Genomic DNA, 27,521 nt, shown 5'->3' with positions numbered 1-27,521 from the left:
AAACAGTATAATCAGGAGATAGTGTAGAAACAATGTAAAGAATACAGAACGTAAACAATTGCAACACGCAGACAAAAATGTTCTTCGTTTTCTCCAACTTTATGGATTTACACACACATTCCGACAACTGGTTGATGTGCTCACTATGAGATGTGACCATCTCTGGCACCATTATAGGCCTGATAAACGACGGGGCGTGCTGTGAATGATGTCATCAATCTCTCGTTGAGGCAATAATGCCGATTCTTCCTGCAGCGCTGCTCACAAGCTTTGGAGAACGGTTGGTGGATGCTGACGTGATGCGAGTCGTCTCCCTAGTCCATTCCAGACGTGCTCTATGGGACTCAAATCGAAAGAGCGAGCAGGTCACGCCAGGCGTGCAGTATATTCCGTTTCCAGGAAAACATCAACCATCCGTGCTCTAGGAGATGGAGCATTATCGTCCAGCAATACGAAGTCTGGACCCACAGCACTTCCCAACAACCGCACGTGAGATCCCGACATCTCGTCACGATACCTGATAGCAGTTAAACCTTCCCGATTTAATCGTACAGTTTCATGAAGAGTTCGAGTGGTCAGCATAATCCATGACGACCCCATTAGAGATCATCCTCGATATCAGTCTCTTTCCACTGTGTTTGGGTCCCAAAATCGTATTCCACGTTCCATCCAGATGCGAATACACTGAGAATCACTGTCCAGACCATATCGCCAGCCGGGGTGGCCGAGCGGTTCTAGGCGCTACAGTCTGGAACCGCGCGACTGCTACGGTCGCAGGTTCGAATCCTGCCTCGGGCATGGATGTGTGTCCTTAGGTTAGTTAGGTTTAAGTAGTTCTAAGTTCTAGGGGACTGATGAACTTAGAAGTTAAGTCCCACAGTTCTCAGAGCCATTTGAACCATTTTGAACCATATCGGGACTCATCTGTGAAAAGAACGTCGGCCCGCTGTTCGACCTTCCAGGCGGCGTGTTGATGGCTCTACTCTAGACGTTCCCTTCTGTGAAGACGCTTCGGATGTACACATACAGCAAGTCTCCGACAGTAAAGGCCACTCTGCCAGCGTGAGGCGTAGCCGCGTGGTCTCAGGCGCCTTGCCACGGATCGCGCGGCTCCCACTGTCGGAGGTTCGAGTCCTCCCTCGGGCTAATGACCTCAGCAGTTGAGTCCCATAGTGCACAGAGCCATTTGAACCATTAAGTAGTGTGTAAGCCTAGGGACCGATGACCTCAGCAGTTTGGTCCCATAGGAACTTACCACCACCACCACCACCACCACCACCACCACCACCCACTGTGCCGAAGCCTTCTGTACACAGTTTGCCTCGCTACAGCACGTACAGTGGATGCTGCGAGGTCAGATGCCAGTTGCCGTGCGGTACTAGGGCGGCACCGTCGTGCCCTTACAGCTAAATAATGGTTCTCTCTTTCTGATGTTACACGTGGTCAGCCCAGCCCTGGTCTTTGTGATGCACTTTCGATCTCTATAAATTATCGCCACATCGGAAAAACAACAGAACGATTCACATTAAGCCATCGAGCCACATCAGTTTGGGACTGTCCTGCTTACATTCTCCCCATGCATCTCCACCGCAGACAGCCTGGTGGGCGTCTTCTCTGTGGCATATTGCACTGTCTGTGAGTGTGTACACAGCGATTGTGGATGTGGGAATACCCGGCAAACGTTATTCAGTTTGATAGGTGCCCTGAAGTCATCGCTGGCGTGGTTGTCCGTTGGTCAGAATGTCATCTTACGCGCAGGACACGATCGTACGGACATCTGTTGACAGTCTGTATGATCGCATCGTGAATTAGACGCACGATGCGGAAATGGTGGTTCGTTGCTTTTATTTTGGACACCAGAGTACTTTCAATCAAGACACGGTGCATTTCGTTCAACTGATCTTCAGATTCCTCTGTCAGAACTACAACGACACTCTTAAGCCTTTAAGTTTTTATTTCTTCTCTCTGAGCTTTGATTCATTTTCCGAATTTCTCCGTAGATTCCTTTATTAGTCGCTCATTGTATACATCCAATAATATGAAGGCCAGCCAGCACTCCTGATGCACTCGCTTCCCAATTATTGTCTGCAATGTTTCGGATCTTAGAAGTGCGGTCTTGATTCTGTAGATAATCCTTCTCTCCCTATATTTTATTACAGATAACTTCAGTGCTCCAAAGAGTGTAACGTCGTCAACATCATCAGAAAACTGTCTCTGAAAAAGATACGTTGGCTTCTCTCTTCCTGTCAAGGGAGATACTAACAACAATCTTCAGAATGTTTGAGTCTCTATATGAATAGCATATCAAAATACGACGTAAAACTGCTCCATGAGTGCCTGCATGGACAGTGTGGCGACATGTGGAGCAACGGACTGTCACCACGGCGACCATTGTTGCAGCTTACCCTGAAGCACCAGCAGAGAGGAGGTGCAGCGGTGGTGCCATCTAAGGCAACACTCGACCCATGTGTCATGCCACGTGCTGCTTCCAGACGAGACACTCTCCTGGGTACTGCACCACGACAGACGTACATCCGAGGGGAGGCTCCGAGGGAAACGAACGTTGCCCGACTGCATTCGTCATCGTCATAAGAGCGCAGCACCTGACGTGATGGTACAGTGAATACACAACAATATCACCCCTCGTTTGTACGAGGTGTGGCTAGAAAAAAACCGGACTAGTACTGGTGAAACAATAAAACGAATGCAATAAGGCTGAAAGTCGCGTGGCATGTCACGTGACTCTCGCTCCGCCTACTGCTCTAGTTTCATCTGCCTCCTGCACTCAGTCTGCCCGTGGCGTCTGTTTTAAGTAGTTGACGTTTTGTCTATGTGTCGGAAAATGTTGAGTGTACAGAAAGAACAGCGTGTTAACATCAAATTTTGTTTCAAACTAGGAAAATCTGCAAGTGAAACGTTTGTAATGTTACAACAAGTGTACGGCGATGATTGTTTATCGCGAACACAAGTGTTTGAGTGGTTTAAATGATTTAAAGATGGCCGCGAAGACACCAGTGATGACACTCGCACTGGCAGACCATTGTCAGCAAAAACTGATGCAAACATTGAAAAACTCGGTAAACTTGTTCGACAAGATCGCCGTTTAACAATCAGAGCAGTGTCTGAGTTAACAGGAGTTGACAAGGAAAGTGTTTGGCAGATTCTTCATGAAAGTTTCAACATGAACAAAGTGTGTTCAAAAATAGTTCCAAAGTGTCTCACAATTGAACAGAAGGAACGCCGAAGAATGATTTGTTCTGACATCCTGGAAAACATTGAAAATGATCCCACCTTCTTACAAAATGTTATTACTGGCGATGAATCGTGGTTTTTTACTTACGATCCCGAAACTAAACGCCAATCGATGCATTGGAAAACTCCTGGTTCTCCACGACAAAAAAAAGCACGAATGTCAAAATCGAAATTCAAGGCAATGATGATTGTTTTTTTTGACATCAAAGGGATTGTGCACATTGATTGGGTACCAGAGGGACAAACAGTGAATCAGCATTACTACATTAGCGTCCTGGCTACCCTACGTGAGCGAGTATGGAGAAAACGGAACGATTTGTGGAGAAAAAAGTCATGGATCCTTCACCAAGACAATGCCCCAGCTCACAGTGCGTTGTCAGTGAAGACGTTTTTGGCAAAACACAACATTCCCATCTTAGATCATTCTCCCTTCTCATCTGATTTGGCCCCCTGTGACTTTTTTCTTTTCCCTAAAGTCAAGTCAGCTTTGAAAGGAACTAGATTTGAGACTGTTGAAGCAGTAAAAGAAAAAGCGACGGAAGTAATGTATGGACTTACCGAAAATGATCTGCAGCATTGCTATGAACAGTGGAAAATTCGTATGGAGCGGTGTAGAGACCGAGGAGGAGAGTACATTGAAGGAGATAATATGAAATTGTAAATAATTGTAAATAAATGTTTTTTCCAGCATCAGTCCGGTTTTTTTCTAGCCGCACCTCGTATAGCCGGTAATTTGGGCAGTACCCGCTCCATTTGTGACGTGTTGAGGTCAGTTACTGTGTTCTATCTTCGATATAGGATGGCGTGCTGCCTGTGGTGTTGTGACCCACCTAGATAGAGTGGGTTTTGGACTAATATGTAGAGAGCGGGTGGTCTCTCACTCTCTGAAAACACAAGGTCGCCACCAAGTGCCGAGAGACTGGCTGGCCACCACTCGCCAGCCACGACTCATGAACTCTACGAAGAAGTTGGACTAGAGCGGAATGACACGTTCGTAACTCTCATCCAGGCTCTGTTCGATTCGGATTAGTATCAACGTAGCAGCGAGAGGTGCCAGATGTGTGTACTATACAGATATTAGGGATATAGCGGCAGGTATTTTGGTGGTGACAGAGGACAGTGCACTAAACAACATTACATCAGTATTTGTAAGTTTTGAGAACATTTCTCTTGGAGTACAGCATTTTGTTATCTTTTTGTTACTTAGAACTGAACATGAACAGTCACAATCGCAAGAAACTTCTTTTATTATGAGGTTATCGGTTTCGGTCTGTTTTGGACCATCTTCAGACCTTACACCATGATGGCTGTGAACGGAGCTGGCGCTAGACTCCAAGAATGGCAGTTAGCGTTCGTGGAATCGTAGCGCTAGCTCCGTTCACAACCACTGTCTACCATCATGGTGTCAGGTCTGAGGGTGGTCTAAAACAGACCGAAACCAGTAACCTGACAAAAAAAGTTTGTTGCGGTTGCCACTGTTCATGTTCACTTTTAAAAAAACATCGGTATTTGCTTCATTTGCAGACTAATAACTACACCTAGTACGAGTCTTACGTTTTTAGATTCGTTAGTAACTCCAAACATGTGTCGCAAGAGCAAGCCACTAACGCTTATTTTGCCCTTGGCAGCATATCAGTTGTTGAAGTGTGTACCCGTGGACGCAAAATAGTTAGTCTATACTAACAGGCGTAACAAGGTGCCGTTACGACCATGCGGAGAACATCCAGTAGTAAATTACGTGACCTGTTCGCGGTAAGACTTAGATGCAGACAAAAAACAACTATTACATTGGATTGAGTACCTATTAAGGTACCAATGATCACAATATCTGCACTTACACGCCCAACACCCTGTGTGTCGCACCCTGTTTAGGTTCCTCCAAGTCACTTACAAATTTATTCCTGAATACTTCCTGCTACACTGTATGTGCACAGCACGTTGTCGGTAGTTTTAATTGTGAGATCTCGTGTCTCAATGACAGGTCATCGTTTAGACTGGCGTAAAACATAGCCTATTCCTTGCCGTAGTGTCACTAGTTTCCATGTAAAGTTGACTAAACAGTGTGCCAATCAAATTGCCGCAGCATCAGAATAAAAAGACTCGTATTTAATCAATTTTACTCCATTTTTGCTTGTCATACCTGCAGAAATTGCCTCACAGAGATCTGACATTCTTTCACAGAAAATCCGTTAGGTTTATTTCAAAAAACAGAGTTTTAGTCTGTGTCTCGGGGATCATAAAAATGCGTTGGTCTTCATTGATGCTCCGCTGGTCGTTATTAGTGTCGATGAAAACAGATGTAAAATCTGCCTCGAATATAAAGTTATTTGAGATCAAATAGTCAGGAAGCGCACCTGATTCCAGTAGCAGATGTTACGACCGTCGAGTGTGGGTATCTTTTGAAGCTACTTAGTGAAAAGTGACCAAAAAGAGACTTACAGGGTGATTGGAAAGTATTTTTCCTCACGCGTTTTAGAATATTTGTATTACACACAATTCTTTTTTCTACAAAAGCACATCACTCCATTTGAATGAATGATTTTGACAGCCATCTGTTCACTTTTATGTATTTCATTGGCTTCCCTGATTACGAAGATATTCATCAACTCTTCTGTCAAAGCTCTCAGAGAGCGCTGCACTCTCTTCAGGGCTGACTCCTGAACACGTGCAATAAGCTGGTCTCTGTTGGGTCGACGAGGCTGTTTGAAGACTGCTTCCTGTAGTCCGGCCCATTAGCGCTTTATAGGGCTTAGGTCCGGACTGTTTCCGGCCCAGCCATCCCAAACAACAGGCAACGCTCTCTTCAGAACACCACTGTCTGGATTTTGAAAAAGACCGTTCTGAACTGCTTGAGTATAGAGAGGGACTATCTTTTCCCTATAATAATCACCATTGAAGATCCATACGTAATTCAGTTTTTCCATACCCATAAATGTCGTCACCGACTTTATCTTCAATCCTTGCTTTGGTCTATAGACTGGGGAAATTTTTTCTAGTTAATTTGTACGGATTCTGGCATTTTGTTTGTTGAGATTTAGCTAAAGCTCTATTGAAGACTCGTCTGTAAACAGAATGCGCATCCGCTTCCTCTTTCCTTCAGGGATGCCATTGCAGAAACTGTCAGACATTATTCTTTCACAAAATTCCTGACGACCAACAATAATTTTTTTTTCTGGCAGCATGTGTTTTGTTGTTGTACGTAAGTTTGTTTTCCCGAGGACTGTTTACTATTTACATCTTTTACAACTATTCTACCGATGGTGTTCTGTCTCTGTTCCTAGCCTTCTGCGAAATTCAGATGTTTGGCGATTGCCCGAGTTGTTCAAATGTTCAAACGTGTGTGAAATTTTGTGGGACTTAACTGCTAAGGTCATCAGTCCCTAAGCTTATACACTACTTAATCTGAATTATCGTAAGGACAAACACACACACCCATGCCCGAGGGAGGACTCGAACCTCCGCCGGGAACATTTACCGAGTTTCCCAAAGCCAATTTTATCGTTTACCGGCATGTATTATTTTATTTTCAATGTTTGCTGTGAGTTTTGTTGGTCGTCCAACTCCGTTGCCGTCACTTACACTACGATAGCCTTTATTAACTCAGAGCGTAGCGGTTTTTGGATCAATACCCATTTTGATGCTACACATACCACTAGCATGGAGATCTTGAAATTAGGAACGAACATGTTTACGTTTGGGTCCCATTTATAACGAAGTCCTCAAAAATGACTACAAACACTAGTAAACATAGAGCAGTATACAAACATAAAAATTAATTTAAATAACGAATGAGCAAATCCAGTAGCGTGAGGAAAATTTTGACTTTAACATAGGTGTCTTTCTTTAACTTCACAATTAAAATTTAGAAATTACATTAATTATTTTTCTGTTCTTTAATTAGGCGAAAACAAAAGGAGCGTAAACAATTAATTGAGTCACGAATTTTCTTTAACTTACGACGTACAGGTGTGTTGAATTTACGAAAATGATCTACTTAGAAGAAATGAGCCACCATAATAACACTCGCCAGCAGCAGGCAAATAACTGTGGGAATGTGTTTGCTACGATTCATCAAGTGAAACAGACTGGCGTGAAGTTCGTTTGGAATAGGGGCAGTCGCTGGCGGATGCTGTTTTGCCCTTGCGCTTCGCTTCGCATCAGAATTGCTCGCGATTCGAGCGCTACGTTACGTTAATGAGCAGATCGTTGGTGGAGAACGCGGCGAATGGATAGACAGAACGGCAAGGCCAGACGTCCGACGGCCTAATGATGCCATTACGATCTCTCATGTGCGGTTAAGTGCCACCAAAGCGAACCAAAGCACCGCGAATTATGCATGACACCCCTCAATGAGCTTCCGTCGCTTGTTGCTTGTACATACGGTCCATTTATAAGGAGCAGAATGGGTTGTAATAGGCTCGAAAATACACTCGAGTTTATGAAAATACGAAACTCAACAAGGATATGTGTGGCTGAAATGAACGGCTTTTCACGCAGCTGAGGGCTTAACATAACATATTTCCAAGAGGGGAAATAATACTATCTTGTTACAATCGATGATAATTCGATAGATTCAGCAGACTTTTCATAATGAATGTTCACTGTCAGTTCAGATGGAATGAAATGAGCACTGAGCAAAGTGTAATCAGCGTTTCATGCCCTTAGAGTCCTGTCACGAGTGCATAACAAGTGCCTCGTAGTTACGAAGAAAGAATGAATCTACATCTACATCTACATCTACATTTATACTCCGCAAGCCACCCAACGGCGTGTGGCGGAGGGCACTTTACATGCCACTGTCATTACCTCTCTTTCCTGTCCCAGTCGCGTATGGTTCGCGGGAGGAACGACTGCCGGAAAGCCTCCGTGCGCGCTCGAATCTCTCTAATTTTTACATTCGTGATCTCCTCGGGAGGTATAAGTAGGGGGAAGCAATATATTCGATACCTCATCCAGAAACGCACCCTCTCGAAATCTGGACAGCAAGCTACACCGCGATGCAGAGTCTGCCACTTGAGTTTGCTAAACATCGCCGTAACTACATTTTCTAAGGACTCTCCCAATGAATCTCAACCTGGCACCCACCTCACCAACAGTTAATTTTATATGATCATTCCACTTCAAATCGTCCCGTACGCATACTCCCAGATATTTTACAGAAGTAACTGCTGCCAGTGTTTGTTCCGCTATCATATAACCATACAATAAAGGATCCTTCTTTTTATGTATTCGCAATACAGTACCATTGTCTATAGAGGATTTAGAGTCTATAGACGATTTAGAGTCTTGTCAACAACGGATTAGGGAAGGAAATCGATCGTGCTCTTTCAGAGGACCAACCCCGCACTTGCCTTAAGGGCAGTTTGTGGGCCCTATGCGGTCAACGCTAAATAAGCCAAGTTTATGTAATTTTATCTCTGGAACCGATGAAGATAACAATCAAAAATTTTAGAGGTAATTTGTCCGTTGTTTATGTCTACAGAAGCAGAAGTAAGAGATAAAATACAAAAGAACCCGATTTATAATTTTTTTAAAAAATTATGTCAGTTTTTATTGTGATATACTTGTACACGTAAGCCCCTAGGTACATGCCTATTCAAAACAATGCCATGATTGTGCTTCAGTAGGTACAGAACATTGTAATAAAACAGGTCACAAATTATCGAGTAGCTATCACAAGCAGTTTTTGATGTATAGGTACATAAAGTACAAAAGAAGTCTTTTTCAGAAAATCGCGCTTTAAATTTACAATGATAAAAGCTCACTCATATTTTTAAATTAGGGCTTAAAAGCACCCAGCAGTTTGATCAGCGTCATCTTGTTATCCACCCTCCATCTCTAAAGCATCTTCCGCGTCGTTGACCTTGCATCTTTGGTGGCGAACTCGGCTGCACCCTGGGCCTCGACATGTCTCGACTTGGTGTAATAATTTCGACTTCCTTATAGTACGACAGCCTAGTGTCATGTTAAGATGGGCCAGAACTCTTATTATCCCCATTTGTCTATCGTTAAGGGGAGGTTTACTATTTGGCCCGAAAAAAGCATGTTCTTTGAGAATTTTTTTGTCGGGCTGTTTTACAGATATCAATGTCAAATTTGGTCCAATTGTTTACTGATATTTCCTCTACAAACTGGAAGTTTTTCGACCGGAAACGTCGAAGAGCAAAGGCGAAAGTGCCGTCGGAACGAAACAAAATTTCGATGTAGACCTCCACGCGCGGTATATCACAGGTCAGCCGGTTCGTCTGAAATCAAAATTGAGTCGACGTTAGCGAAGTATATAAGATTATTTAGGAGTTGTAGCTCGCTTAAGTTATTTGGACCATTGGAAACAAAGTGCCGGCCGTTTCAAAAAATAGGGTTTCCTTCATCGAATTTCCGACTTCGTCGGCCAAGTACAAATATTTATAGTTGATGGATCGGAATAAAAGTGTTACAACTAATAGACAATTTAGTTAGCTTCGTCGGAAACAGAATCATGCCAATCGGTTCAGTAGATTTGAAGTCACCATTCCGCTCGATAAAAAAAAAAGGTCATTTCGAGAAAAACGCGTTTGAAATTTTGACTAAATACAAATGCAATATTATGCAACGTACGTTCAATCTGATATTCCGGTTCCATAAACTAGTCCTTCCACTTCCTCGTAGCGGGCGTTCTGCCCGATCTGGGCCATCCTGCGCTGCTCCAGAGTCGCTCGTACGGCCGCTTGAATCCGGTGGTCGTCCGAATGCTTAGCGAACTGCGTCGAATAGAGTCCCAGGGTGACGTCCACCGTTGTCATGGTCTTCAGAATTGCTGAATACCCTTCGTTGAAGCTGCTCATCGCCAGGAAAGTCGCAGTCTCCATAGTCTTCGCACCAGAATGCAAATGCTTGGGGGCAAACTTCCAAACACACGCGTTCAAACTTTCATTTGAATTTTATGTGTTTCCTCCCAAGCACCGGTACAATAACTCGTCCTCCGAAAGAAAAAAACTGGTGCGTGGAAAAGGCCGATTTCAGGCAGGTGCATTTTTTTGTTCAACCGCGAATAACAAACATTTCCGTTCCGTATTCGGAAAAACTGTTTCAGGGTGGATTCTAAACACTTTTATGGATCCAAAAATGCAGTTTAAAAAAATAGATTTTTTTAACCGAAATACAGCAAACCTCCCCTTAAATGTTAATACAGCCTCACTAACTCCTCATTTCACTGTATTTAACCCTACAATCACATTTTTGGTCAGTCTCATCCAGACGGTATTACTGAAAGGCTCATTGGGAGTCTGAATCCGCCCATGTAGACAGTTTCGGAGGAGGTCCGAGTGAGGTAGGTTCCTATAAATTGGCTTGATCGGTTCTATAACCGCCTCAGAAATAGAGTTGTTCTGCTCAAAATGCATTCACGAAACTTCAGCCTTCCGGTATTGACACCATGATTCAACTCCAGATGGGCAAAATGAATGTATCGGTTTTCTTTTAGTTCAGAGTTTGTCGAGCCTGCTTTCTTCATATTTTCTAAATCACTTCGTTATTCCTCATGGCCATTCTATACTACTGCAGAAGCTGAACAATTATTGTGTCAGCCAGTCGATCACTCAGTGACTTCCCATCTGACAATGTTGTGGTGCGAAGAATTTGTTTTAATTTTCTGAGGCGTGTGGCCATCCACTTCTGTGCGTGTCCATTACACTCCAGTTTCTTTATCTTCACATTCTCATATGAATTTGCTTCAACTACACACTTTAAGACTTTGGAAGCGCGTCTAAAGGGACACATGTCCGAAATGAGGTAGTTTCGGAGATGCGCATGTAATATTACGTTGCTACAAAAGTTCGTAGGGCATTTGTGTTGCATGTTGGTGTTTCGGTTGTTATAGGTTCATTTACTGATGTCATTTTTTATTTGTAGCTCGCTGTTGCTATTTGAGTTTACGTATTGTCATTTTTCTTTTGGAGACAGCGAGTGGAGCTGTGGACGCTAGCAAATTGAGTGCAAATTGGAACATTTTCGACTTATTCTTCTGTTTCCATTCAGAAGAGGGGTGACAGAAGCTGTTGCAGCTAGAAACATTTCTGCCGTGTATGGGGGTAGTGCCATTGGACAGAGCAAGGTAAGAAAATGATCTCGTTACAAGAAGGAGCATTTTGATATTAGTGACTCTCCACGTTCAGGAAACCCTACGAGGTTTAATGAAGATCGCTTAAAAGCATTAATCAAGAATGATCCGCATCACGGTACTCGAGAACTGGAAAATGTGATGAACTGTGAGCATTCCACCACTGCAGGTGATAGGGAATGTTCGAAAATCGGGTATATGTCCACCACTTGCCCTATGTCAAAACCACAAAAGAACAACGGGTGGCCATATGTGCATTTGTGCTTGTTTGTCATCAATTGGCTCGTGAACAACACCGACAATTCCTATCCTGCAACGTTACTGGTGTCTTCATGCTAACATTAGAAAAATAAAGGAATGGTTAAGCCCAAACAACTCGTCAACTCCCCGTAAGAAGACTGCGCGCATCCACAAATGATAATATTATGCATCTAATGGAACAGTGAAAGTTTGGTGTACTACGAATTACTTCCCCGAGGTGTAACCAGAATGACTGACATTTATTATCAACAACTGAGACGTCTTGCACACGCAAACCAAGAACAACGCCCAGAAAGACTCCTTGAAGTGAAGCTACTCCACGACAATAGCCGCCCGCATGTGCTAGACTGACAAAAAGCACTATACCGGAGTTGGGTTGGAAGTCATTCCGAAGCCACCTTATACACCTGTTCTTACACCGTCACATTTTCAGCTTTTCCACAGTCTGTCGAATAGACTTCAAGGAACTTTCTTTCCGGATGCAAATTCGCTCCGAACAGGGCTCGACGAGTTCTTTGGCTCAAAACCACGTGATTCCTACAGTCGAGGAATGGTCAAGTTACCTCAGCGTTCGGAGACAGTTGTAAACAGCGAAGGAGTGTACATTATTTACGACTAAAGTCTCTGTTATGTGTACCTGTTGTACTTATAAAAGTTACAGAAAAAACGGCACGAACTGATGCACCAACCCAATATAATAAAAATAAAAATTAAATGCCTTTAAAGGTCACATAAAGATAAGCTATACACCATTTTTATAGTAAGACTGAAGGATATTGGAAGACCTGTCTTGCAAACTGTCAAAAATTTTGATTTTCTGGCTGCAAACTCCCTTAAGCGGTTTAGGGAAAGCACGGGAATCATCAAACACGGCCACAATACAGAAACTACAGGCGGAGGTCATGAGAATAATTACGTAAACGCGTGTTTCGACGTCCTGTAAGAATCTGTTGAAAGAGTTGGAGATTGTATTTACACCAAACGTATTAAGAAAAGCACGTAAACCTGTCAAGGAAACCTATTATGTAAACCTATTCAGAAAAGTTCAGAGAAAAATTGCAAAAAAAATTGTTTTTTATTTGGTAGCAGGGAAACTGCAGAATAAATTTCCTTAGTAAACTAACATGGACACCGAACTTTGGAAATTTTCACAAATAAGTATGATTACCAGAGGTGGCAGAAGCGAGAGAATGACTAGGACCTACCCAGGACTGATGCTCGATTTAGATTTCTAATGTGACACTTAAGCAGTTATCTTCTGAGATACACGTGCGTTGTTGAGAATGTCGCAGAAATTGGCGTACATTTCGTGGGATTACTTGTGTTGGCATCAATGTGTTACTAACAGTAACACTTGTTGTTTGGGTGCACACATGAGCTGTTCTATTAAACACGGTAAAATACAATGTATGCATTGATAGCGATGAAATTAATAAAGATCCATCAAGCTGATGTCAGTGAAAATCAATCAGATACCGACAAACTACGATGGCAGGCCATGGCAGCAGACATGAGGTTTCGCTCTTTCGAATGGAAAGTGGAACTTCAATGGGATTGACAACTTTCAGGACGTCAGGTGGCTCCGAAAGCGCCATAAAAAAAAGTTCAAATATGTGTAAAACATTATGGGACTTAACTGCTAAGGTCATTAGTCCCTAAGCTTACACACTAAAAAAATGGTTAAAATGGTTCTGAGCACTATGCGACTTAACTTCTGAGGTCATCAGTCGCCTAGAACGTAGAACTAATTAAACCTAACTAACCTAAGGACATCACACACATCCATGCCCTAGACAGGATTCGAACCTGCGTCCGTAGCGGTCGCTCGGCTCCAGACTGCAGCGCCTAGAACCGCACGGCCATTCCGGCCGGCGCTTACACACTACATAACCTAAATTATCCTAAGGACAAACACACACACCCATGCGCGAGGGAGGACTCGAACCTCCGCCGGAACCAGCCAGCGCCATCAAGTGTCATAACAATACCGCTTATTGTTCGTCGGCGTGCAGACGCACCTTTGCTACGGAAGCGCTGACCTATGTAACGCAGTCGCTTTGTCACGCCCGTAATGTCGTTTCCTAGCATAGATTCCTGACCCTGTTTGTTGCTCATGAGACCCTTCAAAACCTCTGGAAATTCGTCAGTATCGTTTTGATACACTCTGTATGCAAACAAACGTCTAGACAGAATTTTCACTGCCGTGGGACGACGTCACTGAACTAGCAGACTGCTACCTAGCTGTGCTGCATCTGGATTGTTTGTATCTACCACATTAAATTGACGGATTGATTTTCAGCAAGAAAAACGTAAGAGAGAGTGTTTCTAAGCGGGGAAAGATATTTTAGAAGCAAATCGGGAACTAATTTTTCTGAGCCTAGCCCCTCCCCCCTTTCGTACGAAGTAGATGACGGGTTGCACGCAACGCATGAGCGCCGACGCACTGCCACATCTGTGGGGCCTAACTGATACAAAAGAACGCCTAGCACAGGTTTCAAATAATTTGGTGCACATCCATCGCTTCAGGGTGGAGCGGGGGAGGGGGGCAGTGGCGACCGTAATTCACTCCAAAAGCAGCACTATTCCGATATACGTCATTGTAGAAGCATCGTTTGCTATGTTCAGAAATTATATGTGTAAAGATACGGGACAAAATGTGTGTATGTCGAGCTTGGAGTATTCAGATAGCATAAGAAGGTAACTCAGGTAAGAGTCTATCTTCGGCTATTGTTTGAGATGTTGTACCCTACGTGTGTGAGATTTAATAGCAACTGAGACCCTGGGTAAACCGACTGCCGTTCACTACCAAATATGCCTGTGGACTACCATACATGTGTAGTTCTGTAACGAGAATATGCTCAGAAGAGCGATGCGCATAAACGCTAGGTGATCACTTAACACACTCGTTGAGAACTCTGGCCTGCACATGAGACTTGATAAATATTGGGGGCAGTCGTTTGAAGTGCCGGAATTTGTTAGAATTTGAGGCCTCTTCTGGGCCTCTCTGGCCACCTTGGGAGCTTTGACACCTGACGTGGTATGTAGACAACCCAACCTCTCGTATGAAGTTAATGATTGGATAATGGCAACAGCAATATGTGAGACGGGTAACATCTAATCGTTCTTGGCAGTGACTCGCCAAATCCAAGGAAAGAATCATCACCAACAAGAGTACTGGAATATCAATACATGGAAACAGCCTGTGGACCTGGGAAAAGAAGGAAGCTTGGGTTCCAACGCCCCGGCGACAATGACGTCATTACAGACGAAGCATTAGTTCCGGCTCTAGAAGGACGGTGAAGTAGAGCTGTCTCATGTCTGTCAAAGGAAACACCCAATTTGTACCTTTAGCAATTTCGAGAAACCACGGAGAATCCTAAATCTGGACGGTCCCTGTTCGCCGGAGTACACGTTCATTGTCTTCAAATTGTGTCACATTACTCAGCGAGAAACTGCGGTACACTGTGCTCTACTGTTGGTACGTCTGGCCAAAATCGATATTGGATTCAAACTTATTGTATGGATGCCTGTAAAACAGCACCTGCCCATGGTTTCGTGTGAACACAGATTGGCCGTTTCATTACCGTCAGTTGGAGTCTAAAGCTGCTCCTTTATGATGGTTCTGAACCGTTAGAAGATAGATTTTTCTTGGGATGGTTTCTGAGGCGGTTAGGTGAAGCTAGAGATAGGGATGTCCATGCTCAAAAACCGACAGATTGCTGTAACTCCTACGAACAATGATGTTTCGTTTGTTACAAGCTATGTAGCTTTGAGCTGCATCTCAGAAACTATGAAGGCCTATTGAAAATAAATTTAAAAAGTAGTTAAAAAATGGAGTGAACAGTAGTCGTGCTGTTCTCAGTCCTCCATTGCATGAAGACTACTCTTACCGCTCGACTACTGATCGAACTGGTGTTTTAGTCGACAAAGCTTCCTGGCATATTCAAACGGTGTGCCCGACCGAGGCTCCAACCCACGACCTTTCCCGTTTGCGGTCAAGTGCTGTACCGACTGAGCTACCCAACCACGATTCACGACCCCTCCTCGCAGCTTTACTTCAGCCAGTACCTCATCTCCACAGAAATACTCCTCCGAAATCTGCAGGACTAGCACTACTAGAAGAAAAGAGATTGACGAGACATAGCGTTACTACGGCCTGGGAAATGTTTACAGAATGAATTTTTCACTCTGCAACGAAGTGTGCGCTGACACAATTCAGGAAACATGCCTAGGCTGTGACCAAGCCCTGTCCGCAGTATAGTTTCCCCCGAAGTTACAGTCCTGCAAGTTTTGCAGGAGATTTTCTGCGATGTTTCGAAGGTAAGAGATGAGGCGCTGGTGGAAGCGAATCTGTGGGGACGGGTCGTGAGTCGTGCTTGGGTAACTCAGTCGGTAGAGCAATTTCCCGCGAAAGGCAAATGTCCCGAATTCGAGCCTCGGTCCGGCAGACAGTTTTAATCCGCCCGGACATTTAATATCAGGGTACACTACGCTGCAGAGTGAAAATTTTACTCTGGATTTTAGTTGATGTTAGCAGTTAAGATGGAGCCACACTTGTTTGTGAAATGATACTCGTGTAATTTTCGAGTGTCGATAGTCACCACGTGAGATTAGCTCTTGAGCACTTCGAAAATGACTGCGATTGGTGAAAAACATTAAATACAGCTACATGAAGTGAATATTATAAAAAAACAGAACAAATGATTTATTATTCTCGGGGAGAAGTGAATATCGTCTGACATTCTCAAGTTATACCAGCAAGGTGGTAGGTGTAAGATGGAAGATAATTGTCTAAACAATTGGAACCGGCAACTTAGACAACAATTAACGATAGTTACAAATGTTGTTGTTGTGGTCTTCAGTCCTGAGACTGGTTTGAAGCAGCTCTCCATGCTACTCTATCCTGTGCAAGCTGCTTCATCTCCCAGTACCTACTGCAACCTACATCCTTCTGAATCTGCTTAGTGTATTCATCTCTTGGTCTCCCTCTACGATTTTTAGCCTCCACACTGCCCTCCAAAGCTATATTGGTGATCCCTTGATGTCTCAGAACATGTCCTACCAACCGGTCCCTTCTTCTTGTCAAGTTGTGCCACAAACTCCCCTTCGCCCTAATTCTATTCAATTACCTCCTCATTAGTTATGTGATCTACCCGTCTAATCTTCAGCATTCTTCTGTAGCACCACATTTCGAAAGCTTCTATTCTCTTCTTGTCCAAACTATTTATCGTCCATGTTTCACTTCCATACATGGCTACACTACATCAAATACTTTCAGGAACGACTTCCTGACAGTTAAATCTATATTCGATGTTAACAAATTTCTCTTCTACAGAAACGCTTTCCTTTCCATTGCCAGTCTACATTTTATATCCTCTCTACTTCGACCATCATCAGTTATTTTGCTCCCCAAATAGCAAAACTCATTTACTACTTTAAGCGTCTCATTTCCTAATCTAATTCCCGCAGCATCACCCAATTTAATTCGACTACATTCCATTCTCTTCGTTTTGCCTTTGTTGATGTTCATCTTATATCCCCCCTTCAACACACCGTCCATTCTGTTCAACTGCTCTTCCAAGTCCTTTGCTGTCTCTGACAGAATTACAATATCATCGGCGAACCTCAAAGTTTTTATTTCTTCTCCATGGATTTTAATACCTACTCCGAACTTTACTGCTTGCTCAATATAAATTGAATAAATCGGGGAGAGGCTACAACCCTGTCTCACTCCCTTCCCAACCACTGCTTCGCTTTCATGCCCCTCGACTCTTATAACTGCCATCTGGTTTCTGTACAAATTGTAAATAGCCTTTCGCTCCCTGTATGTTACCCCTGCCATCTTCAAAATTTGAAAGAGAGTATTCCAACCAACATTGTCAAAAGCTTTCTCTAAGTCTACAAATGCTAGAAATGTAGGTTTGCCTTTCCTTAATCTAGCTTCTATGATAAGTCATAGGGTCAGTATTGCCTCACATGTTCCGATATTTCTACGGAATCCAAACTGATCATCCCCGAGGTCGACTTCTACCAGTTTTTCCTTCGTCCGTAAAGGATTCGCGTTAGTATTTTGCAGCTGTGACTTATTAAACTGATAGTTCGGTAATTTTCACATCTGTCAACACCTGCTTTCTTTGGGATTGGAATTATTATATTCTTCTTGAAGTCTGAGGGTTTATCTCCTGTCTCATACATCTTGCTCACCAGATGGTAGAGTTTTGTCACGACTAGCTCTCCGAAGGCCATCAGTAGTTCTAATGGAATGTTGTCTACTGCCGGGGCCTTGTTTCGACTCAGGTCATTCAGTGCTCTGTCAAACCCTTCACGCAGTTTCGTATCTCCCATTTCATCCTCATCTACATCCAGTTACAAATAACATTTCTATTTTTTATTACACATTTCACTGAGTAAGAGCTATTACTAAAAAATCCTGTTACCGCTGATTAGTAACACACTTGATGGTACTTAAAATGTGTGAACGAGCTTTAACCAAGTACTCTTGGGGGTTACTCACCAGTGCTGAGTTCCTGCGGGGTGGGGTCGATCGCCTGCCAGCCGCCGTAGCCCTTGGGCAGGTCCGGACGAGCCATCCACACGTCGGTCCACACATGATAGTTCCACACCGAGTCCATGTCGAAGTTGGGGTTGTTGGGGTCTTCGTCCATCTCGTTGTTCTCCGCGTCGTAGTAGCGGTCGATGGTCAGCGACTCGTTGGCGTCGTGCGCGGAGACCAGGTTGGACACGACTCGCGCCGGTATGCCGAGGGCGCGGCACACTGCCGAAGACCAAAGGGACACTATCAGTGCGTGATGCGGCAGCGGGCGTAGCACGTCCTCCGCACGTTCGAAGCAGGTACCAGGTGGTCAAAAAGTCGGTATAAATTTGAAAACTTAGTAAACCACGGAAAAATGTAGATAGAGAGGTAAAAATTGACACACATGTTTGGAATGACATGGGGTTTTATTAGATAAAAAAAAAGTTCACAAAATGTCCGACAGACGGCGCTGGATAGCAAAACGTCAGTGACTGCTCATGACAATGGTGTATAAAAGGAGCTGTAATGAGAGAGAGAATCAGATGCCACAGCAGTCGCAGCATGTTGACGTTACCTGAAAAGGCGCTTTTAGTTCAAAAATGGCTCTGAGCACTATGGGACTCAACATCTTAGGTCATAAGTCCCCTAGAACTTAGAACTACTTAAACCTAACGAACCTAAGGACATCACACACACCCATGCCCGAGGCAGGGTTCGAACCTGCGACCGTAGCAGTCCCGCGGTTCCGGACTGCACGGCCACTGCGGCCGGCGGCGCTTTTAGTGAAGCTGTATTATCAGAATGGGGAATGTGCTAATTCAACGTTACGATCCTATCACCTTAGGTAGGGGATTCGAAACGGGTAAAGGTCCGTTGACAAATGCAGCTGTGGCCAGAATGATTTCGAAGTTCGAAGCCACGGGTTGTTTAGACGATAGACCCCGTAGTGGCCGACCGAGCACAAGGCGTAATGCTGCTGAGACAGTGTAGGAAGAAATGGAGACCGTAGCGGGTTCGTCTACGCACGGGGAAGTCAGTGCTCGTGCAGTCGCACCTCGCACCGGCAATCCATGCACTACAGTTTAGTTGGCACTGAGGAGTACCCTCCGGTGCTATCCGTACAAAATCCATCGGCATCATGAACTGTTACCTGGCGATTTAGAGAAGCGGAGGGCATTTGCGGTGTGGGCGGTTCAAAAGATTGGTTGAGTAACGTGTTGTGGACCGACGAAGCTCATTTCACGCTCCGAGGGTCTGTCAACGCCCACAACTGCAGAATTTGGGCTACCGAAAATCCTAGAACTGTCGTGGAAACTCCATTGCACGACGAGAAAGTCACGGTATAGATTGGATTTACCACATATACCGTTATCGGGCCTTTTTTCTTCGAGGAAATGCGTGATTCTGGTTTTGTAATTGCTACCGTGACGGGTGAGAGGTACGCCGATATGTTACAGAATCGCATCATCCCCAGCCTGGCTGATAAACACCTGCTGGAACGTACGATATTTATGCAGGATGGCACTCCACCCCATATTGCTAGACGCGTGAATGTTCACTTCCCCAGACCTCAGTCAGTGCGATTATTGGCTTTGGGGTTACCTGAAGTCGCAAGTGTATCGTGATCGACCGACATCTCTTGTGTTGCTGAAAGACAACATCCGATGCCAATGCCTCACCGTAACTCCGGACATGCTTTACAGTGTTGTTCACAACATTTTTCCTCGACTACTGCTATTGTTGAGGAATGATGGTGGACATATTGAGCATTTCCTGTAAAGAACATCATCTTTGCTTTGTCATACTTTGTTATGCTAATTATTGCTATTCTGATCAGATGAAGCGCCATCTGTCGGACATTTTTTGAACTTTGGTATTTTTTTGGTTCTAATAAAACCCCATGTCATTCCAAGCATGTGTGTCAATTTGTACCACTCTATCTACATTATTACGTGATTTTTTCAGTTTTCAAATTTATACTGACTTTTTGATCACCCGGTAGATTACGTGGTGAATCAGAAGTGCGAGGGTGGTTGTATAAGGAAGGTAGCAAGAAGTCTGATACAAATATCCCGTGCGAAATCAGCTCCATGTCTAGATACAAGAGACGATCAGTGATTTCGAACGCCGCCGGTAGGCTTTGACGGATACACAATCGGAGATTGACGTGTGAAGTGTAATAAGTTTTTTGTGTATAAAATGAAGTGCCAAGCAGCCATTCGTCGCCAACTAATCGCAGTTTATAGAGCGAGTGTAATATCACGAAATCAGGTATCGATTTCGTGCCAGGAAACTGATAAGGCAAGGCTCCGGACCATTACCAGTTGACGTACGGTCTATGACGCCAACAATTTGGACGTGTGATTAATACTGGTTCTTAACTTTGGCTACACCGAACTCTAGCCAGCAGGGGTGGCCGAGCGGTTCTAGGCGCTTCAGTCTGGAACCGGGCGACCGCAACTATCGCAGGTTCGAATCCTGCCTCGGGCATGGATGTGTGTGATGTCCTTAGGTTAGCTAGGTTTAAGTAGTTCTAAGTTCTAGGGGACTGATGACCTCCGCAGTTAAGTCCCATAGTGCTCAGAGCCTTTTGAACCATTTTTTGAGCCTAACTTTAAATCCTCTCACCCATTGTGGGCCTCGACCATCAGTGATCCGTGTACTGTGAGTTGTTATTGACGAAGATGATGGGGGTAAACATCGAAAGCTCGAGGTCTTACCCTGAACTGACGCGACAAAAAGCCCGAGAATGTTTTATACAACATTACCGTCGCGAAGGACTCCGTTTTCATCAGTCAGTGGTGTTTAAGTCCAGCAACGGACCTACTTGTTACTACACACGATTACGTTGGCTGTGGGCAGCCTAATTTAATTTGGTTTAAGTACTTTTTAATATCGCCCTTCCGCCAGAACTAATTCGTTCATGTAGTAACTATTGTTATTATTAGAATTGCGCTTGTGCGAAGAGTTATTCTGTTGCCTGGGCGTTGATCCGGAAATCATTTGTTCTTGCTGTAATTCGGCCTTCAGCCAAAGTATTGTTTCTTAGTTGGGCATTCAGCCCGCAGATCACATTCACCAGAAAGGTCCTTGCATTTACTTGCAGGATATAAAATTCGTATTTTTTTACGTTTTGAGAATCGTTCTTGCCAGTTGGTCATGGAAGTAGCACAGAAGATGAAAAGTGGTTGCATCCTGTGACACTCTAGATGAACGAAGCATTAATGTCAAGGAGCCCTCCCATCAAGAAAATGTCAGAATATCGGTATCCGAGCTGAAAATTATGGCCACAGTCTTTTGAGACATGCTGGTTGACTGATCCTACGAAATACTCGAAAATCGGAACCTGACCTGGAGAATCGAAAATAGCGGCTTCGGTATAAACATCAAGAAAACATAGTAACTAAACGGAGAACTCAGACTAGCGGTATCGTCATCACGAAAAACCAGCTAGACCGCGAAACTATAAAGTTTAAATGCGTCTGCTCTTTTACTAGTTCAGATGACGAGGTGATCGTACATTCGCGAGCAGGAACTAATGCTGTCGGTGTCAAGAAAGAACCCAACTGAAACTTTATTGTCTCGTGATTCTGGCAGAGCTTCTAAAAGAATGTTCATTAGCGCAAAAACATATGAAGAAATGCTGCATGGGGTAGGGAAGATAATTCTGTACGTTACTGATCCATGGGTGCCACAAGGCAGTACCAGATGAGAAACGAACGTGTCAGGGTTGAGGCGTCGTTTTGTGTAGCTGTGTAGTCAGCGTGCCTGAGTGCGATGCGGAGGAGCCGGGTACGATTCCCGGTTCTGCCACGCAGTTATCCCTGGCGGGAGAACTGGAACCGGGTGCACTCAGCCACTTTATGCCACCTGGGGAGCTACTTGGCCACGTGGTAGCGGCATCATGTCTGCTACGCCAGCACTAGCCAATGTACATACACTGAAGAATTGTTCCCCAAAGTATTACGCGCGAACTCCAAAAAGTAACGATTGTGTGAGCGTTTGAGGGCGAGCGTTCACGGCACGCCTCGGCGTTAGAAAGTTTCCCGCCCACGCTCCCTTTATTGCGTCTGTGAGATGTTTAGGGCTCATTCAAATGGTGCAAATGTTTACCAATGTCTCGAACACATAGTAGACTTTCACTTTTCTCATGTGCGCCCCCTGGTAGACGCTCAGTCAACTGTTCCGTGGCTGAGTTAGCGTCAGTCGGCGTCATTCCGAGATGAGTGGTTTTACTGTTCGGCGTAAAGGGAAAACCAAATTTGTTTGATATTTTTCACATGTAATGCACGTGGCAAATGCCGTTCAAATCAAAATCGGCGATTAAATGCGCCGATTCTATGAAGATAGAGACGCCAGTGGCGAAGCGTTTAGCGACGAGAAGGACTTTGAGGACGAAAATGAGGGCTTATCAGGTAAAATTAGCAGAGACTGGACATCTTCTAGACGGGGCGATAGTTATTATGTACCAGGCATCGATGATTTCCGTAAGGTTCCACCTTTGTCCTTTTTTTATACGATAAATACCTGTCAAACTTTAAAGAAGTCTTTCTCAAAACCATAGTTTTAGGCATGGTTGCCGTCACCCAGGCTACAATTTTCTTCCGATTTTAATTACTTTTGGCCCCCCTTGAAACAAATTGAACTCTCCTCATTTCACCGTAACCGATTTTTTTTATGTTGTTAGTATTGTTTTCGGCCAAAAAGAAGGGCTCCAAAAATGGCTATTTTCTTCAAATATGTATAATTTCGCTTTTTTTTTTGCAGGTTCTTTTTCGGTGAACTAAAATTACGAGTACATCTGTAAAGATGAGGGTGATATGTTAAATTCATGTTTCGAATGACCACAACCGGAGTTATAGCGGCAATCGTCGATCTAGCTCCTTTCAGAGCTGCCTCGGGAAAAATCACAGTTACACAGTTAAGATATTAACATATACTAAGATGGTATCTGTTCTTTCGGACATGTCCGAAAGAACAGATACTATCGGTGACCATGCAGCTCGTTAGAATGAAATTACAAAGAAATGAACAGCCTTAGCTGCTTACAGGCGTTGACATACGTCAACGGGAACAGATGAAAATGTGTGCCCCGACCGCGACTCGAACCCGGGATCTCCTGCTTACGTAGCAGACGCTCTATCCATCTTTTTTTTTTTTTTTAGAAAAACAAATAAAAACCACTTGGGTATGAAAATAAAAGACGACGTTCTTCATAAAATAACACAAGATCCTTTGGAAACGTAAAACATAAAAGGTAGCTATATTTCCGCAACGGCCTTCTTTTGTATTTTTATGTTTTTTGATAACATAAATGAGTATACAGTCTCACCATCAGCAGCAATTGTTTTTTTTTCTTTTTTTCTTTTTTTGGGAGCACAAGAGAAAGAAAACAAATAGGCTGCAGATAGAGAGCTATGTGTGAAAAGGATAAACATGTGTAAGGAGGAAAAAAAAACTTAGAAGAGGAGGAGAAAAGAGAAGTGAAATAAAATAGGAATACTTTCCGCGCCATGCTCCACTTTGGCGCGCCATCAGAACAAAATGCATTCTATCATTGACCATTGAAGGGGAGCGTGAGATCGTCCAGTCTTGGCTGGCACGGTTCGTTGAGATTCCAGCTTTGAGGTGGGTTGGTGAAATTGCTCTGTAAATAGTTCGCGAAAGTGGCCCGATAGTGTCGATGCCGGCGAAGGGTGTGGTGATGTAGTCCATCTGAGCCACCGAGGACACAGGGGATACCGCGACTGCAGGGGTTTATCTCTGGCACGCCTCCCGCGAAACCCACATTCTCAGCGTATTGTCCCGCACTACATTCGTAGTGCCCCCGCCCATTATCTCTCAGATCGATAGAGCGTCTGCCATATAAGCAGGGGATCCCGGGTTCGAGTCCCGGTCGGGGCACACATTTTCATCTGTCCCCCTTGACGTATGTCAACGCCTGTAAGCAGCTAAGGCTGTTCATTTCATTGGAAGACATTAATATTTTTCAATAAAAATACCAATAAAACTATGATGTATGCTTTATTCATTGCAGCAAACCCCTTTTGTCTACTACATTCCAGTATGGAAGAAAAAAGGTCCTGAATTTGAGCAGTAGTTTCGTCCGTCAGCCTGTCGTTCCCCCATAAGTGGCTGTCGTTGGTTGCCGTTTTATACGGGGCAGTGTAGAGGAGCCGGCCAGTAACTGGGGATGGGGAAAAACGACCGGTTAAGACCTGTACCGGTAATTTAGTTCTGCATAACCGGTATTTTCCGCTATTTGTTTAGTCTCGGTTATAACTGGTGTTTTTATTTTTTACTAAAAACCGGATAAAAAAACCACAGTATCAATTACCCATAGCAGTAGCTCTAAAATTTTTCATTTTTAAGTAAGTCCTTTTTAAAGAATGAGTAATTTTTAGTCGTAAAATTTCCATTGCTTTGAAGTACTGCGCTATTGTACAAAATTATTCTAATAACAATACCGACAGAAGCGAGCAACAAACACATGGCATAAGAACTGTTACAGCATTTCTCAGACACTAATGTATCTGTTAGCACGTGGTGTGGCCTGTTAGGTGGTAGACGTGTACATGCAGCGTGAAAGACTTGGCGAGTGATGTCTATGTGGTAGTTTGTCACTGGCATCGTCGGACGTCAGTTGTCTTACAGAATGGCACCATACCCAGTGTGGAAGTGTGTAACGAAGTGCGAGATCAGTGACGTAAAATGGTCCATTTTCTTTAAAAAATTAAAATGGGACGAGCCACAACCGACTTGTAATATAATACAAGCAGAAGACGTAAAACCTAACGGTTCACTCATAGTTTACAATGAAAATAGAAAGCAGCTGTTCTGCTGCCTGTGTCTACATAGAATCACTTCACCTGCTTGTAGCCCTAAATACGGACAAATTAACTCTAGAAAAAGAATTTTTCAGCTACGGTTTTCGCCTTTTAGGACTGTCTATTCGTAATGTCCAGATAGTGGTATGATCCCCGATTACAGCATGATTTTTCAGCAGAGCTTCAAAAAATTACTCAGTAGGAGAATATTGGTGATTTTGAATCGTAGTCAGACGCCTAGCACATTTCGAGAAAAGCAATGAATGGTGGGCGTACTAAATTTTATTTGCATATTTCACTTAATATTTTGATGCTATGTATCTTGAAACTCAGAGAGTGAAAATGTTCCAACCTTTCTTCGATTTCTATGGTTACTACAGAAAGTAACAGGAATAAAAAACCGAAAATCGGTTATTTCAGAAACCGTTTATTCTGAGCAGTTTTGATAGCCAGGTTAAACTGGAGATTATTTATTTATTGCCACATTATAGACCTGTTACCTGCATTTTTAAAACAGGTGGTACATCTTATAATTTTGGTTTTTATTGCAGTTTTCTTTTCTTTGGTTTTATCAACAACATTTACAGAGGATAATACTTTTCAAAATAACAATAATTTCAGGGTGAAATATAAATAATTTTTTTTAAAGAAGAACATAAAAAGATGATCACCAGCACCTTATGCTTATTGACTAACACACCTCCTGTTCCTCCTTATTGTCACTATCGTCTCTGTGACTGTGGGCAGATTGTCACTTTATGGACATTCTTGTTACGTTGCATAAACGCATGTCTACGTTTAATTGTGCACATTCTTCTTCATTTCTTATTGCCGTGTAAACGAGTATATCTATCTCTATTTCTATGTAGTCTAAATGTAGTGTATGTTTATTGTTCACGTATTGCACGCAGAAAAATAGTGTGTGTTCTGGGGAGCCTTATTTCCCACTTGCACCACCAGTACATGTAGGTGTCTGCTCAGATTCACGCGGTTTAAGTGCGTGGGATAAGGTCCATGTCCGTATAAGAAATTACCATACTGCGGATGGGATAGATATGTTTCATTCTCAACCGCTCCCTTATGTCACGGAGGTAGTCAGTCTACGTTTCTTGTCACTTACATCCCACTCACCATGCTATGTATGCAAACGCCAACTGTATCGGCACACCGGTTATTGTGTCTACCTTATCTAGTCTCCCCATTTTTAAGCAATACCTTGCAGCTGCTCTGTATTTGATCGTGATATCTATGGGCCCGCTGGAGTGGCCGTGCGGTTCTAGGCACTACAGTCTGGAACCGGGCGACCGCTACGGTCGCAGGTTCCAATCCTGCCTCGGGCATGGATGTGTGTGATGTCCTTAGGTTAGTTAGGTTTAATTATTTCTAAGTTCTAGGCGACTGATGACCTCAGAAGTTAAGTTGCATAGTGCTCAGAGCCATTTGATATCTATGGTACATATTCGGAGCATCACACACAGTTCATCCACTGAGGTGGTCCCCAAGGCTCCAGAGAGCCTAAGTAGAACACTTCTCTGCCCTCGTCTGACTGATGTTTTTTTGGTGACCAGGTTCAATCTGTGTGCCCAGGTGCTAGCTGCGAAGCTGAGTACTGATTCGAAGAGCGCACAGTGGTGTGTCGGTATGATGGTGGAGGTAGTCTGTACTGTTTCGAACTTAGCCTAACCAGTTTGTGTATTATTTTAAACTGGAGATGGAAGAAATCGATGGAACCGAAAATGTGTTGTTTCAGCGATAACCGCCAGTGACCAGCTGGCTGTGGTGCAAGGCGACGATTAGACTCACCGGTGGCGGCGACGCCGGCGAACACCCAGCACTGGCCGTACTTGACCTCGACGCCGGTGTCCAGGTACTGCTGCATGATGGCCACCGAGCCGGTCCAGGCGGCGGGTGCCGTCCCGTCCTCGTAGTCGCCGTCCCAGCGGCCCTCCAGAATGCCGCGGTCGTCGTTGGAGTTCACCTGCCGGCACACACCAACACCACGCTCACCAGACACTGTGCGGCCTCGTATCAAAACAACTCGAGTAAGCGGGCAAATAACGCCGAAGGGACTGCATCGACATCCAGTCAGCAAATTCACGTAATATCCCCAGTGCAGATCAATTCAAAATACCTAGGAAATTATCTACATCTACATCCATACTCCGCAAGCCACCTGAAGGTGTGTGGCGGAGGGTACCTTGAGTACCTCTATCGGTTCTCCCTTCTCTTCCAGTCTCGTATTGTTCGTGGAAAGAAGGATTGTCGGTATGCTTCTGTGTGGGCTCTAATCTCTCTGATTTTATCCTCATGGTCTCTTCGCGAGATATACGTAGGAGTGAGCAATATACTGCTTGACTCTTCGGTGAAGGTATGTTCTCGAAACTTTAACAAAAGCCCGTACCGAGCTACTGAGCGTCTCTCCTGCGGAGTCTTCCACTGGAGTTTATCTATCATCTCCGTAACGCTTTCGCGATTACTAAATGATCCTGTGTAAGTAGGCTGTTTAGGTTTTCTTATTGGTAACGCCACGTAGCGCTCTGTGTGAGAA

The 27,521-nt window shown here is 44.0% G+C and overlaps 1 protein-coding gene across 1 annotated transcript in view; it reads right to left on the bottom strand.

Annotated features, from left to right (window-relative positions):
• LOC126412369 (hemocyte protein-glutamine gamma-glutamyltransferase-like) overlaps window positions 1–27,521 on the bottom strand; it is a 389,080-nt gene that overhangs the window by 228,245 nt on the left and 133,314 nt on the right. Inside the window, exons 6-7 of the mRNA XM_050081937.1 lie at window positions 26,777–26,951; window positions 18,126–18,386 (exon numbers count right to left, since the gene is read on the bottom strand). Coding sequence (XP_049937894.1) covers window positions 18,126–18,386; window positions 26,777–26,951 — 436 coding nt within the window. The remainder of the gene's footprint in view (window positions 1–18,125; window positions 18,387–26,776; window positions 26,952–27,521) is intronic.

This window comes from Schistocerca serialis, chromosome 7 (genome assembly GCF_023864345.2).
Source record: "Schistocerca serialis cubense isolate TAMUIC-IGC-003099 chromosome 7, iqSchSeri2.2, whole genome shotgun sequence".
Classification (NCBI taxonomy): Eukaryota; Metazoa; Arthropoda; class Insecta; order Orthoptera; family Acrididae; genus Schistocerca; species Schistocerca serialis.
This window is presented reverse-complemented; position numbering and strand designations above follow the sequence as displayed.